We start from the raw sequence: 15,048 nt of genomic DNA on the forward strand, positions 1-15,048 counted from the left end.
AGAACAGGATGCTGGATTCGATGGGCCATTGTCCGGACTCAGCAGGGCTTTCCTTAAGTTCTGATGCTGCAAACATTTTTGAATGTGGAGATGCAAAGAGGTGGAGGGAACCTTCTTTCATATGTGGTGGACATGTAAAAGAGTATTGGGAAATGATCCATAATGAATTGCAAAAATATGTTTAAAAGTACTTTCCAAAAAAAAAACACAAAAAACCAGAGTCCTTTTGGTTGGGGATAATTCAGACTGAAATTCCCAGGTGTCAAAAAAGGTTATTTATGTATGCCACTACTGCGGCCCGTGTTTTGTTAGCCCCAAAATGGAAATTGAGCGAGGTCCCAACCAAAGAAGAATGACAACTTAAACTGACAGAATATGCACAGCTTGCAGATTTAACATATAGAATAAGTGAACAAGAAGAACATAGGTTAAGAGAAGATTGGAAAACATTTATTGAATATATGGGAAATAATTGTGTACAGCTGAAAACATGGGCAGCATTAAAATAAATTCAAGTGTAAATAAGTCTTGATGGATGCAATAATGGAATACTGAATGCTATACTTTCTGTAAAATATGCAGGGATTTATGATACGGTATGTAAAATGAACCATGGAAAGAGAAGAAGGGAAGTCATTGATATTTTAAAGATGCAAAAGTGAGTATTTTAAATTGTAAAACGGAAAATTTAATAAAAAAAATTATAGGGACATTTTTGAATGTGGTTAAATGAAGCTCAGACTAGACAGCTTGTTTTTGGAAATCTGCTCCTAAGCACTTTACCTAAGGAAACGGCTTCTGTTGGATTCCACTGCTCTTAGACCTTAGAATCATAGAATTCACATAGTTGGAAGGGACTCATCCAGTTCAACCCCCTGCAATGCAGGAATATGCAGCTGTCCCAGACGGGGGTCGAACCTGCAACCTTCGCATTATCAGCACCACACTCTAACTAACTGAGTTCAATTCCGGGCATAATTGTGTACTCAGGATTCAATCTCCTTGTCTTCAAGGGGGCTTTACTCCCAGGAAAGCATGTAAAAGGATTGCAGCTTCTGTGCAGCATAAAGAATACTGGACATGATTATACAGCAGTTTCAAGACTGAAATTTAAAATGAAAATAATAGCACTGCAATGTGCAAGCATAAGGCCACTCAACTCGCAGTAAAGTTAGAGCCCAGAGTATGGGGTCCTGGTGGGATGAATCAATGTGAAAAAAGTCCTGTGCTAATCTGGACCCAGTCAAAGGGCCAACTACCCCAGCCACCGCCTCTCACAGAAGTCAATGAGGTGCTTTTGGCAAGCCCAGAAGCTGGTCCAACAAATCTCTCTTGAGCTAGGGAGTTCCACAGGCTGGTAGCTGCAACAGAAAAAAGCTTGTCAACATGTTCCTACCATACATACTTGAGAGAAGGTGCTTGGACCCAGAGATGAGCCTCTCTACCTGAGCTAAGTTGGTGGCCCTGATTTCAACTTGGCCTTTTTACGTTGCCAAATGCGCCCTAGGACCTTTCGGTTGCGGGTGAGCGGGAAATCCAAAAACCACCAGCAAGTGATATGATTTTAATTCTATTTCTATGTACATTTTTACGATTCTTCTATGTTTTCAGCTTGTTCTGGTTTCTCTGCGCAAGCCGCCTTGCGTCCCGGCCTGGCAAAAGGCATGATAGAAATATGATAACGAAATTAATACGAATAATACTTTGCCGTGCCCTCCCAACGCCTTCTCTCTCCAGCACCCGCTGTTCCGAAGGAGGCAGGGCGGGGGGAAAAAGTGGGAAGAAACTGAGAAGGGGGGAACCCCCTTTCCCCCGCAGGTCAAGCCGCACGGCAGCCGGCTCTTCTCTCTCCTCGCCGGTAGCCATCGAGGGGCAGCCTCCTCCGCCTGCTCTTTCTCTCCACCCCGCCGAGCAAGGCAGGACAGGCAAGCAGTCCCTCCGGCGAGCAGAGGAGGGCGAAGCAGGCCAGCCCGCGCGCCCGCCGGGCGAGAGGCGCGCCCGGCCTTGGAAGCGCTGCCGGTTCCGGCGCAGCAGCCAGCCGGGGAGGAGAGAGAGAGAGAGAGAGCTTGGCCGGGCTGCCGACGGAACGCTCCCCCCAGCGGCTTCTCCCTCGCTCTCCTGCTCCGCTCGCAGCCGAGGGAAGCGCCGACGGCTTGTCTCTCCTCCCCCCGGGCATTCCCGGCCCTCTGGCCTGGGCGGAGGGGAAACCCCGAGGGGGAGGGCTCTACCTCCACCTCCGCCGCCTCCCTCCTGCCTTCCCAGGCCGAGGACTAGGAGCGCCCGTCGCTCGACAGCCAGCTTCAGCAGCCTTCCTCTGCAAAGCATCCTCCGTGCGCCCCGTCCAGCGCACCGGTCGCCACCTGCCCAGCCTCGATGGCGCGCCCCAGCCCGGAAAGCGGGGCGGCGGGGATGGCCCCCGGGCTGCTGCTCCTTCTACTCCAGCCTCTGCTGCAGCTGGGGGCGTCGGGGGCCGGGGAGCCGGAGCCCGGGCCGCCCTACGACGCGCTCTACGCAGCCGGCGTGGAGGCGCACTCGCAGGGGGACTTCGCCGGCGCCGTGCGCTTCTTGGAGGCAGCGCTGAGCGCCGAGCGCCGCCTGCGGGAGGCGCGCCTGGGCTGCGCGCTGCGCTGCCGTCGGGAGGCGCCGCTCAAAGAAGCTGAGCCGCGCGAGGATGCTGCCCGTCGGGACCTGCGCTTCTTCGGCGTGCTGCTCCGCCGGGCGCGCTGCCTGCGCTCCTGCCGCCGGGAAGCGCTGCCCGGTGCGGACTCCAGACACATCGCCAGCGACGAGGTGCGCGCGGATTTCCAGCGCAGGGTGCCTTACAGCTTCCTCCAGAGAGCCTACATCCAGGTAAGGGAGGAGGGTGCCCGCGCCTGTCTATGCCTCACCTGCGCACCTTTGCGCACGGAGGATCCCACTGGTGCCCTCATAAGTAATCATTGCGGCGTTGTTGTTGTTGTTGTTGTTGTTGTTGTTGTTGTTGTTGTTGTTGTTGTTGCTGCTGATGTATTGCATTCATATTCCACCTTTTCCTGCAAAGAGCATAAGGATACATGGCTCCCCGTCCTCGTTTAACCCCCACAACAACCCTGTGAGGTAGGATAGCTTGAGAGGCAGAGACTGGCCCGCAGGTACACCTAGAAAGCTTCATGGCAGAGTGGGGGGATTTGAACCCAGGTCTTCTAGGTCCTAGTCTTCGTTTAATGCCCACAACAACAGCCCTGTGAGGTAGGTAAAGCTGAGAGGCAGTGACTGGCCCTCAAGGTCACCACTCACTCATGGCCGAGGGTGTAATTTGAACCCAGGTATCCCAGGAAGAGTTACAAATAAATTTGTTGCTTTTTTATTTCATAAAATTTGTACACTGCTTGACTGTATAACAGCCACCTCAAAGTGGTTTATGAAAAAGATAAAACAATAAAATGATCACTAAGAAAAGTGAACAACAATAATCTAAAACTTTCAAAAAGTTAATTTAACAACAGACTGAAACATAATGAATAAAACTTTATGCATTAATGTTTTGAAGCAGGTGTCAGAAAGAGTACAGTGAAGAGGCCTGCCTGAGATTAATAGGCAGGGAGTTCCAGTGTTTTAAAATAAAATGTTTAAAAGAGTCAAAGCAGGTGACACCTTTCGACCTATCCAGGTATGAGGGTTGAGGAGCCCATCTGGGTTGTGGGGCTGAGTAACCCTCTTGTTGGAACCCCCCCTCCCCCAGCTGCCACCCTTCCACACATACAAACTGGTTTACTTTGATTTTGTCATTGTTCTACTTCCAGGGAGGGGTCTCCAACCAACATGAGATGTGCTTTTCCCTTCAAATTGCTGTAGGTGAACCACCGGGGCGTGAGAGACACTTTTCCCACAGAGAGGGAAGTGCCATTGCTCAGTGGGTAGAGCATCTGCCATGGGAGACACTCCTGCGTGAAGTTCGGTCAGTGTAGACAATGCTGAACTTGATGGTCACATGGTCTGACCTGGTCCTATGTTCCTGCTTAGAAAAGGCCATACCTTTGTGCTGAACATCGCCTTTGCAGGCAGAATGTCCCATGTTCAATCCCTGGGAACGTCTCTTTCTTGAAACCCCGGAGAGCTGTTGCCAGCCATTGTAGACAATACTGAGTTAGATGGTCTGACTCTGCATAAAGCAGCTTACTAGGAGAGCTCATATCCAGCCAAGGGAGATGCCCTCATGCCCTGAGATGTCAGATCTCTCCCTCCTGCGTCCCATGTTGAGGTTCTCACCATCTGCTTGGAGAAGACCTCTCATCCTGGCTGCCCCTTGCATTCCCCCGCCAAGTCTTGCTTAGGAGGGAAGAAGACTCTTCCACTACAGCTGACTACTGCCCTCCACATTGATTGATTTATCCTCAAACATTTGTCCCATCCAGCTGTGCTCTTCCATATCTGCTCCACGGGGATATTTATATATCCCACCTTTTTGTCCAAGGTGCTCAAGGTGACATACGTATCCTCACAACAACCCTGCGAAGTAGGTTAGGCTGAGAGAGACAGGGAAGGGAAGGGAAGGCCATACCTCCGTGGTAGAACATCTGCCCTACAAGCTCTGTTCTACCAACTCCTGCCTGAAGAGCTGCTGCCGATCAGCTTCATGGCCAAGCAGGGATTTGAAGCCTGGCCTCCCAGCTCCTAGTCCAATACTCTAACCACTACACCACACCCACAGATGAACCATTGTTTTCACAACGCCTGGCTGTTTGGCAGCACCCAAAACTGGATGCTGAAAACTGTGTCTTCAGCTGCTTGAACCCCAGGAGGTCCCTGCAGTGGGCTTCCTTGAAGGTGAGAATTCCCACCTGTATCCACCTAAACATTAGGAAGAACTTCCTGACAGTAAGAGCTGTTCGGCAGTGGAACTTGCTGCCAAGGAGTGTGGTGGAGTCTCCTTCTTTGGAGGTCTTTAAGCAGAGGCTTGACAGGCATATGTCAAGAATGCTTTGATGGTGTTTCCTGCTCGGCAGGGGGTTGGACTGGATGGCCCTTGTGGTCTCTTCCAACTCTACGATTCTATGATCTTGAAGAACATTCCCACCTTTCCTACCCCTAACACTAAATCAGGTGACCACTTTAATACTTGTACCCAGTGCTATTTTTCTAGAAAAAGAGGTGGTGGAACTCATCCTGAACACCTCCCTTGTCCCCACCTGAGAGGTGCCGGAACTGAGTTCCAGCTGGAAAAAAAGCCCTGCTCATATCCTCAGTCATTCTGAAGACACCGTCCCCCTCTTTTGTGTCAGGTGAAAGGAGCCCCTGCTTTCTTGCTATCCTTTCTCCAGGGCAGGTTGCAAGGCAGTGACGGGAAGAGCTGTTGGGCAGTGGAGCGTGGACTACCTGGGAAGGTTGTGGGCTCTCCATCGATGGAGGTTTGTTAGGAGAGGCTGGAAAGCCATCCGTCAGGGATAACTTAGCTGTGATTCTGCATTGCAAGGGGTTGGAGAAGATGACCATTGTGAACACTTCCAGCTCTTCAATTGTATCATTCTGACACCTCAAGAGGGGTTCTTAATTGCTTGGCTGGGGTTGCAGTCCAAAACATCAGGAACGGCACCAGGTTGGCCTAATCCTTACTTTTAAAGCACTGTCGGAAGCAGGGGCCAAACATTGGCTCCCAGGACGTTTCCGAGCACAATTCAAAGTGTTGGTGCTGATCTTGAAAGCCCCAAATGGCCTCGGCCCAGTAGACCTGAAGGAGCCTCTCCACCCCCATCGTTCTGCCCGGACACTGAGGTCCGGCTCCGAGGGCCTTCTGGCGGTTCCCTCCCTGCGATAAGCCAAATTACAGGGAACCAGGCAGAGGGCCTTCTCGGTGGTGGCTCCCTCCCTGTGGAATGCCCTCCCATCAGATGTCAAGGAAAGAAACAACTATCTGACTTTTAGAAGACATCTGAAGGCAGCCCTGTTTAGGGAAATTTTTAATGCTTGATGTTTTATTCTGTTTTTAATCTGTTGAGAGCTGCCCAGAGTGACTGGGGAAACCCAGCCAGATGGGCGGGGTATAAATAATAAAATTATATTATTATTATTATTACTACGTCTCTTGTGTGTGTGGGGGGGGAGGCCATAAAGGTCATGGAGCCAGCCCCAGCGAGGCCCCCTCACAAAATCCACACTGTGCTTTTGCCCTAGGATCATCTTATTTCCTTTATTAGCATTTCTGACATCCCCCCCCCCCATTCACAGATGATCCCTTGGCAGGGAAAGGGATTAGGTCGCTATTTTCTCTGTAAGTGACCTGCGGCCGTCCTGCTGTGGGTTTGGACTGCGTCTGGACCTGAGGGTTAAGTTCCCGAAAGCCGTAGAGGAAATGAGGTTAGGCTCGGCTTCCTGCTGTGAATCCCGAACAATTGTTCCCCGGAGGGGGGTCTGAGTGGGTGGTTGGGTGGCTGCTGGTTATCTCTGCCCTTTCGCTTTCCTTTGTCTGGCGGAGGAGAGGGGTGGGTTTCAAAGAGGCGAGCGGGTGCTTTGTGTTCCACAAAACCCTGGATTACCCTTCATTTCTCTGCTGGCTCCTGGGAGCAGCCTGGCTCACAATGGTGGTTTGGGGAGGGAACAGTTCATAATAAATCAGGCTGCCCCCCCCCCACCTCACCCCCAGTTTAAGACATTGTGCATTTCTGAAGCTCTTACCTGGTCTAGAAGCCACAGTAGGCTTAGGCTGCAATCCTGTGCATAGTTTCTTAGGTGGAACCATAGAATTGTATGATTGGAAGGGACCCCCAAGGGTCATCTAGTCCAACCCCCTGCAGTGCAACAGTCTCATCCAGTGATCTCATCCACCACCTCCTGAGCAAGTGCGTTTCACTGTCCAACAGCTCTGACAGGAAGGCTTTGTGCATGCCACACATTTAAAGCACCCTGCCCCAAGGATCCTGGGAACTGTAGTTTATTAACCCTGCTGGGGGCTCTAGGCCTGCAGCGGATAAACTAAAGTTACGAGGATCCCTGGGGAGAAGGGGCAATGTGCGTTGTTTTTATTATTTTTATTATTTTTATTCATTACATAGCCTTCATCAGCAGCTCCCAGGGCAGGTTGCAATGATTCACAATTCAGAATTAAAAACAGTTAAAACATTAGGCGACATGAACCATTTCCAGCTGGTTCCAATAAGAATTGTGAACTTTTAAGAACCAGTGCCTAAGCTTGCATTTTTCTTTCTCCTTCCCTGTCTCCTTCTCCTTATGCGCCACGACTTTCTGGGATATGTGCTGCGTACGAGAGGCTGCTGTCTCTGGCCTCCTGGCTCAAAAACCTCCACCAACCCTACCCCATTGCCAGCATGTCACCTTTAGACCTCACCCACCCCTCCCCTCACAGCTTGTTCAACCCCTCCTTTCCCATCCCCTCACAGCTCCCCAAATCTCCCCTCCCCTATAGCTTGCCCCCAAAGCCCTCACAATTTCTCCCCCCCCCCCAATAATCACCATGTTCCCTCCACCACTTTGGAGGGTGGAGAGAATGAAAGGAGGATAACAGAGGAGTGAAGGCATTATTGACAGCTGGGAAGAATGAATGAATGAATGAATGAATGAATTAGAAATGCAGAAATACGTGGCCTGGTGGTCCCTGCCCGGACATTATTATAATCATCGTCATTCATTAAATGTACATAGCATTAGCACACTTCGTCCAACGATCCCAGGGCAGTTTACAACATAAGAACTTGTTCTTTATTGCATGCATATCGCACTTTCCAACCGTGATTCCAGGAAACGGTTCTCTCCCTCCCCCCCCCCATTTAATCCCCAGAACAGCCCTGCGAGGTGGGTTAGGCCATGGCGGCACCCAGCGAGAGTTTCACGGCCGAGTGGGAGGGATTTGGACCCTGGTCTCCCAGGTCACAGTCCGACGCTCTAACCGCTATGCCACACTGGCAACATTGCAGATTTTGCAATGGCCCTGTGCCTGCTTGCGTGAAGCGCTGAGGGCGTGACACCCCATGTCAAGTGAAGATATGCACCGGGGAGAAGACAACCTTGGAGATGGCAAGGGAGGCTGACTCAGGGGGAATTTTCGGAGAAGGTCCCTCACAGGTTTTCCCCTCTCCCTTGGGCAACCTCCTGTGACTCAGCAGAACGCTTGGCCAAAAGCAACAAGCAAGTTTTGTGGGAATGTTTAAAGGTCTATCAATTCAACATTTCTTCTCTTCCTTTGGAAACTTACTCAAACTTTTTTTTTCAAAGAAATGCATGCTGGCACACCCCAGCTACACCCCTTTGACATTTTGCTTCTCCAGGAGAGATCTGCGGATCAGACACTTTTAAAAATCACACGCTGCTTACATTCCTCGCCGGATTACAATCAGGCACCGTTTCATTTGGCTGTTTCTGTTTAAGCTTGCCAATCTGCATGCAGGTACGTAGACGTGGCGCCATGGTCAGAGTGGGAGACCGGGGTTCAAATCCCCGCTTAGTCACAAACTATGTTTTGCAATTGTGGGCCGGTCACAGTCTCTCAGCCTAACCTCCCTCGCAGGGTTGCCGTGGGGACAGCATGGAGAGAGGGGAGAACCATGTAGGGTGCCTTCAGCTCCTTAGAGGAAAGGATAAATGTGCTTCTATTCTTTTTCATAGAATCAAAGAACGGCAGAGTTGAACGGGACCCCAAGAGTCATCTAGTCCAACCCCCTGCAATGCAGGGATCTCAGCTAAAGCATCCATGGCAGATTTGGGGGATGGGGAGAGATGAAAAGGAAGGGCGACAGTCTTTGGAAATGTGTTTACGTGAGCTATTGACAATAAAGATAAAAGCACATATTCCAAATGCTGAGTGTCCTGGTTCAATCCCAGGCATCTTCACTTAAAAATAGAATTAGCTAGCAAATTATGGGAAAGGCATCCTGGAGATTAGTTGCTAGCCTAAACCACTGAACCTCTTGGGCTTGCTGATTGGAAGCGGCACTTCGAATCCCTGCGACGGCGTGAGCTCCCGTTGCTCGGTCCCAGCTCCTGCCAACCTAGAAGTCCGAAAGCACACCAGGGCAAGTAGATAAATAGGTATTGCTGCAGCGGGAAGGTAAATGGTGTTTCTGTGCACTCTGGTTTCCGTCATGGTGCTCCGTTGTGCCAGTAGCAGCTTAGTCCTGCTGGCCACATGACCCGGAAATGTTGCCTGTGGACAAATGGCAGCTCCCTTGGCCTGAAAGTGAGATGAGCGCCGCAACCCCACAGTCGCCTTTGACTGGACTTAACCATCCAGGGGTCCTTTACCTAATTTACCTATATTGACTAGATCAATCCCTCCTTTTCTCCCCAAGGAGCTCAAGGTGACGTACAAATTTCTCTCCACCCTCATTCAATCCCCAGAACAACCCTGCAAGGTGGGCTAGGCTGAGAATAAGTGGCTGGCCCAGAGAGTTTCATAGCTGAGTGGGAACTGGAACCCGAGTCTCCCAGGTCCTTGTCTGACATTAACTGCTATGCCACAATGGCCCCCTTGATGCTGAGCTTGAAATGAAGTGAATCTGTTGCATCCTAAGGACCGCCCCCTTCATCAACAGCATCCTGTTCTCACAATGGCCAGCCTTAATCAGGATTCGAACACAAGACCAATACTCTGCCCTCCTGTGCTTTTCAGCAACTGGGATTCTGTAGCATGGCTGTCTCCAACCGTGGTGGCAGAGCTGAGCCATCACAGCCAGAAGCCCATCGATAGTCATCTCGATGAATTTGTCTAACCCTCATATAAGCCCAAGGGGCACAGCAGATTTATTCATTTACGCCGGCTGCCTCGGCCTATAGAGCGAGATGAGTGCGCAACCCCACAGTCATCCGCAACTGGACCCTAATTGTCAGGGGTACCTTTACCTTTACCTTTTAATGGCATTTAGTTCTCTTCGGGGGAAGAGTGAGGCAATAAAGGGTTTAAAAAGGAGAGGGCAAGTGAAATTAGGTCAAAATGTTGCAGAATCAAAAACGTTTTTTAAGTGGTGGTGATGGAACACTCTCTTGGAGGTGACCGAACAAATCTTTCTTGAGGCAGGGAGTGCCACAGTTCCTCCCACTGGGTGCAGCCTGGCAGTAGCCACTCTCCCTCGATTCACTTTTCTGGCGGCATTTTTTGGGGTGCTTCCAACTAGATGTCAAGCCAGACTGAAGCGCAACAACCACCCCTTGGAAAACTTTGCTCTGCATTTTTAAAATTCTGTGTAATTGCTAGACTAATTTCAGAGCTTTCCATTCTTTGTATTGCCTATTGTTCCAAGTCCCACACAACAAACGTTGCAGCAAACCAAGGCATAATTCCTTTCGTAATAAGGAATCTGTGCTATTCGCTGGCATTTAGTTCTGGAGTAATCCTGTTCAGCCAGAGAGAAGTTCTGGCTGGCCTCGGTTCCTGCTGGAAACTCTCTGAGCAAAGCTGTCAGTCGGAGGACTCGGCCCTGGATAAATATCGCCCTGCGCAGGATGGTTAAAATTAATATGGGACAAAAATAAACCACGAGGGACTAAAGATGCTTCAGTCTGGCTAGATGCATCACCAGAGAACGTTGGCCAAGTATATGGAAAAAGATCAGAAACTCTGAATCAGCCAGACAGCTGCCATCTAGCATGCAAACATGCCAGGCATTCAAAGGAACTTTCATTTGCAAATTACTACATGTGCTGGGGCTTGCTTCTTGAAAATGCTTGATCATTTTCAAACTATGGGGTGTGGTTAAACTACGGGACTCACTTCCACAGGAGGCAGGAAGGGCCACCAACCTAGATGGCTTCGAAAGAAGATCAGGCAAAAAAGTTCACAGAGGAGGAAGAGAGGCAGCCATGCTTCTGAATACCAGTTTCTGGAAACCGAAGGAGGGGAGACGGCTCTTGTGTTCGAATCCTGCTTGTGGGTTCCCCTTTGGGGCATCCAGTTTGCCACTGTGAGAACAGGATGCTGGACTAAGTGGCCCTCATTGGCCTGATCCTGCAGGCTCTCCTGAGGTCCAGCACTGAGGGCCTTCTGGCGATTCCCTCGTTGCAAGAAGCCAAGTTGCAGGGAACTAGGCAGAGGGCCTTCTCAGTGGTGGCGCCTACCCTGTGGAACACCCTCCCAACAGATGTCAAAAAGGAAAACAACTACCAGACTTTTAGAAGACATCTGAAGGCAGCCCTGTTCAGGGAGGCTTTTAATGTTTGATAGATTATTGTGTTTTATTCTTCTGTTGGAAGCCGCCCAGAGTGGCTGGGGAGACCCGGCCAGATGGGCGGGGTATAAATAATAAATTATTATTATTATTATTATTATTATTATTATTATTATTATTATTATTACTATGTTCTTAGCCCAATTCCTGAATATTGCATAGTGCTCAGCGGGGATTTTGAAAGCCTTCCTCCGACCTATTCCTCCCTGTGCCTCTCGACACATTCTGCTCCCAAACCATCTGGAAACATGAGGGAAATTAGCAAGCATTGAACCACAGATTGTTGCTGAATAAATCTTAACAGACTAGTTAACAGATGTTAACAGACTAGTTAACAGATCTGACTGGCTCATCAATGCAAACGATTCCTGCATTGTAGCAGGTTGGAGAGAGAAATTGCAAAAAGTAACAATAGAATCACAGAATTGTTGAGTTGGAAGGGATCCCAGGGGCCACCTAGTCCACCCCCTGCAACACAGATATCGCAGCTAAAGAATGTCTGGCAGATGGCCATCCAGCTTCTGCTTAAAGACCCTCCAAAGGAGCCTGTCCCACTGTCAAACAGCTCTTACCGTCAGAAAACACTCTTCCTAATGTTTAGTCAGATATCTCATCTCCTTGTAACTTGAATGTATTTGCAAAATGCCATCCGCACTGCTGTTTTGCAGGAGGGGTGTGTGTGTTGTTGTTGTTAGCAGGACCTAGGGCTGGATTTCGGTTTGATGATTCCCTAAGCTCCTGAAGGTAATGGGGCCCTTTATATGTCCAGCTGTCCTTTGTCAACAACAAATTGTCTCTTTTTTTGTGTTGAATATATGCTATATGGTCATTGATGGACCCAATAGGTATCTAAAGCCATTTGCACATCACAAAAGATGTATTTTATCAAAGTAATTGTTGAACTGAAATACAATTAAGAAGAAGTATATTAATGGTGAAATAATTATTAAGCTCTAACGTAAAATGACTTTTTATTCATAACAAACTTAATAATGCAAACACATTGGCATTGGCAATGACAAAAGTTCCTTTAGAAACACAGTTTAGAAAGACTCATAATCTAGTCTCTAGAAACTTGCTATAACATGAAATAATAGGTGTAAATATATGATGCAAACTACTAATAATTATATAAAGCTTTATTAATATGAAATTAAGTGTTATAACTTGTACAATGCAATGGTTTGAGAACCAAGGTACCACAGTATATAGAAATGAGCAAATGAGTGATATTTTCAGGAGCAGGCTAGCAGGCGGGGCCCATGACTTACATCCTAGGAGCCTACACAACACAACACAAAACACTGTTGCTGTATGTAGGCTTTATTTTATTTGTTTTTTTATCTTATATTTTTGAAATGTACATCCAGGTTTTTTTCCTTTACAGTGGTACCTCGGTTTGCGGACCCGATCCATTCCAGGGTGCCATTCACACCCCGAAAAGTCCGCAATCTTTGACCATTTCAAACCTTTGACCATTTCTGCGCATGCGTGAAGCACGCAGAATGCTTTTGCGCATGCGCACGTGGCGAAACCCAGAAGTAAATGCTTCCGGGTCTGCCACGTTCGTAACCGGGAAAAGTGCAACCCACAGCGGACGCAACATGAGGTATGACTGTACATTTTTGTGGGGCCCCCAAGAGCTTGTTTAGCTTATACATAAATCCAGCACTGGCAGGAGGAAGGCATCTGAGAGGGATTTCTTAGCCGTGCCACCTATCTGAACCAACACCCCGCACTTTCCTCCCCCCCCCGCCAAGTCAAGGAAATCATTAGCAAGCTGTGCAGCAGGCTGGCATCAAAGGATTTGGGGTCAGCCACTAAATGATCACAGTGGTCAAAATAGCCTAGCCGCCTGCCTCTCCCCACAGGGCCTCCCTGGGCTGCCCAGCGTATGAAATGGCCTTTTGTTTTCTGCTCGGGGCGGGATGCAAAACCCACGCCTTGACTGGCAAATGTGGCCGAATGTGGCCTCAGCCTGCGGGAGGGTGAAGAAGGGTGGAGAAATGTTTCCCTCCAGCTTCTCCTCCCTTTAAAAGCCACGGTTCTCTCTCTGTGTGTGATAGAGATGGGGTACATTGTAGGGGCAGCAGCAGATGCTAAAAAAGTCCTCAGACGCAGGCCCGTGACACAGATGTGTCTTTCAGAAGGTTCAGGGGTGTGTGTTGGAGGCCTCCCTGCCACAGGACTTTGCAGGGGGGCCAGGCACCCCATAAGGAAGGATGGGGCAGAATTCGATTCTGTTTCTGAAACTATACACGAACTGGAATGCAGGCATCCTTTGGTGTTTGCATTTTTCTGAATTTTGCAGTGCACTTTTCCAAACAGGCCATGTGCTCACAACTAAAGTGTTTGTGTCAGGGTACATATTAGCAAAAGGTAACATAAAAAATGCATTATATATTGGGAAATGGCTTTGCAAAAATGTTAATATTAGGCAAGGATTGCATAGAAAAATGTGTAAACTACTTGAAATTATTGCTGTTGTCATAGCTGTTGTTGTTGTTGTTATTATTATTATTATTATACATCACCTTTCCCCCTGATGGGCTGAGGGATTTCTACGAGGCCTTTTGGTGTTTTGGAAACTAATGTGAAAATGTGAAGAACTGGAAAAACGAGAAACCAAATGTTAATTAAGTACCTAACCTTCACCCTAAGGTCTCTGGGCGCATTAGAGCATTAAAACATGATATATATATATATATATATATATATATATATATATATATATATATATATTAAAGGGACCCCTGACCATTAGGTCCAGTCGTGACCGACTCTGGGGTTGCGCGCTCATCTCGCATTATTGGCCGAGGGAGCCGGCGTATAGCTTCCAGGTCATGTGGCCAGCATGACAAAGCCGCTTCTGGCAAACCAGAGCAGCACATGGAAACGCCGTTTACCTTCCCGCTGTAGCGGTTCCTATTTATCTACTTGCACTTTGACGTGCTTTCGAACTGCTAGGTTGGCAGGAGCTGGGACCGAGCAATGGGAGCTCACCCCATCTCAGGGATTCGAACCTCTGACCTTCTGATCAGCAAGCCCTAGGCTCAGTGGTTTAACCACAGCGCCACCTGGGTCCCTATATATATATATATATATATATATATATATATATACAATTTTTAAAAACTGTAAAAATAAGGTGGATCCTAAAATGGTACACCTGAAGTTTCAAATGCCAGGGTGAACAGGTGCATCTTCAAAATCCTCTGGAAGCTGTACAGTGAAGGTGGAAGGTGCACCGCTCAGGGGAGGGAGTCCCATAGCTTAGGGGCTGCCACAGAGAAGGCCCTTTCCTGGCACACCACCCCCAAGCCTCTGAGGGCAGAGGAACCATCAAGGGGGCCACCCTCTTCTGATCTCAGCCCATTTGTCCATTCCCTACCTGTGAGCAAGGTGTTGTTTTGAAATGGTTAAACGGGAAAGAGGGAAGTGGCCAGAGATCTTGGGCTCCAGGCCTGGAGGTTCAAGCAGGTGCCTCCTTCAGAAAGCCATTCTGCACCTCTTCATCGTAGGAATTCGGCATGAGGAATGTGCAAACACAGCCAAGCGTTTTGGGATAAGCAAGTTTGTTCTTTTCCTGACTCTGTTTGGTGTGTTTGAGTTTCTAATCTTTAATGAGGTGAAAACCCTCCGCAGGGAGGGAGCGTCACTGGGGAGTTGGCACAAGGCTCTCGCCTCCTTTGTCTGGAGGGTCTCGGGCGAGGCGATGAGCTCTGAGCACTGGGCCGAGCAAAAACAGGCGGAGCAAAATGCACATGTCAGCTGTTAGGTGCAGCGCATGACTGAGTGTGGTGGAAACATTGGAGCCACAGTGGAGGAGCACCTTGCCAAAGCATCTCTGGGCAAAACAAAACAGGCGAGGGAGATGCTCGCTAGAGGAGAAAAGGTT

At 48.9% G+C, this 15,048-nt stretch overlaps 1 protein-coding gene across 1 annotated transcript in view; it reads left to right on the forward strand.

Annotated features, from left to right (window-relative positions):
* The first annotated feature begins 445 nt into the window (after positions 1-445).
* The window catches only part of P3H2 (prolyl 3-hydroxylase 2), a 111,025-nt gene continuing 96,422 nt past the window's right edge, over positions 446-15,048 (forward strand). Inside the window, exon 1 of the mRNA XM_060274256.2 lies at positions 446-2,850. Within this exon, the coding sequence (XP_060130239.2) occupies positions 2,374-2,850 (477 nt within the window). The 5' untranslated portion in view covers positions 446-2,373. The remainder of the gene's footprint in view (positions 2,851-15,048) is intronic.

This window comes from Zootoca vivipara, chromosome 5, assembly GCF_965207765.1.
Source record: "Zootoca vivipara chromosome 5, rZooViv2.hap1.1, whole genome shotgun sequence".
In the NCBI taxonomy this organism is placed as follows: domain Eukaryota; kingdom Metazoa; phylum Chordata; class Lepidosauria; order Squamata; family Lacertidae; genus Zootoca; species Zootoca vivipara.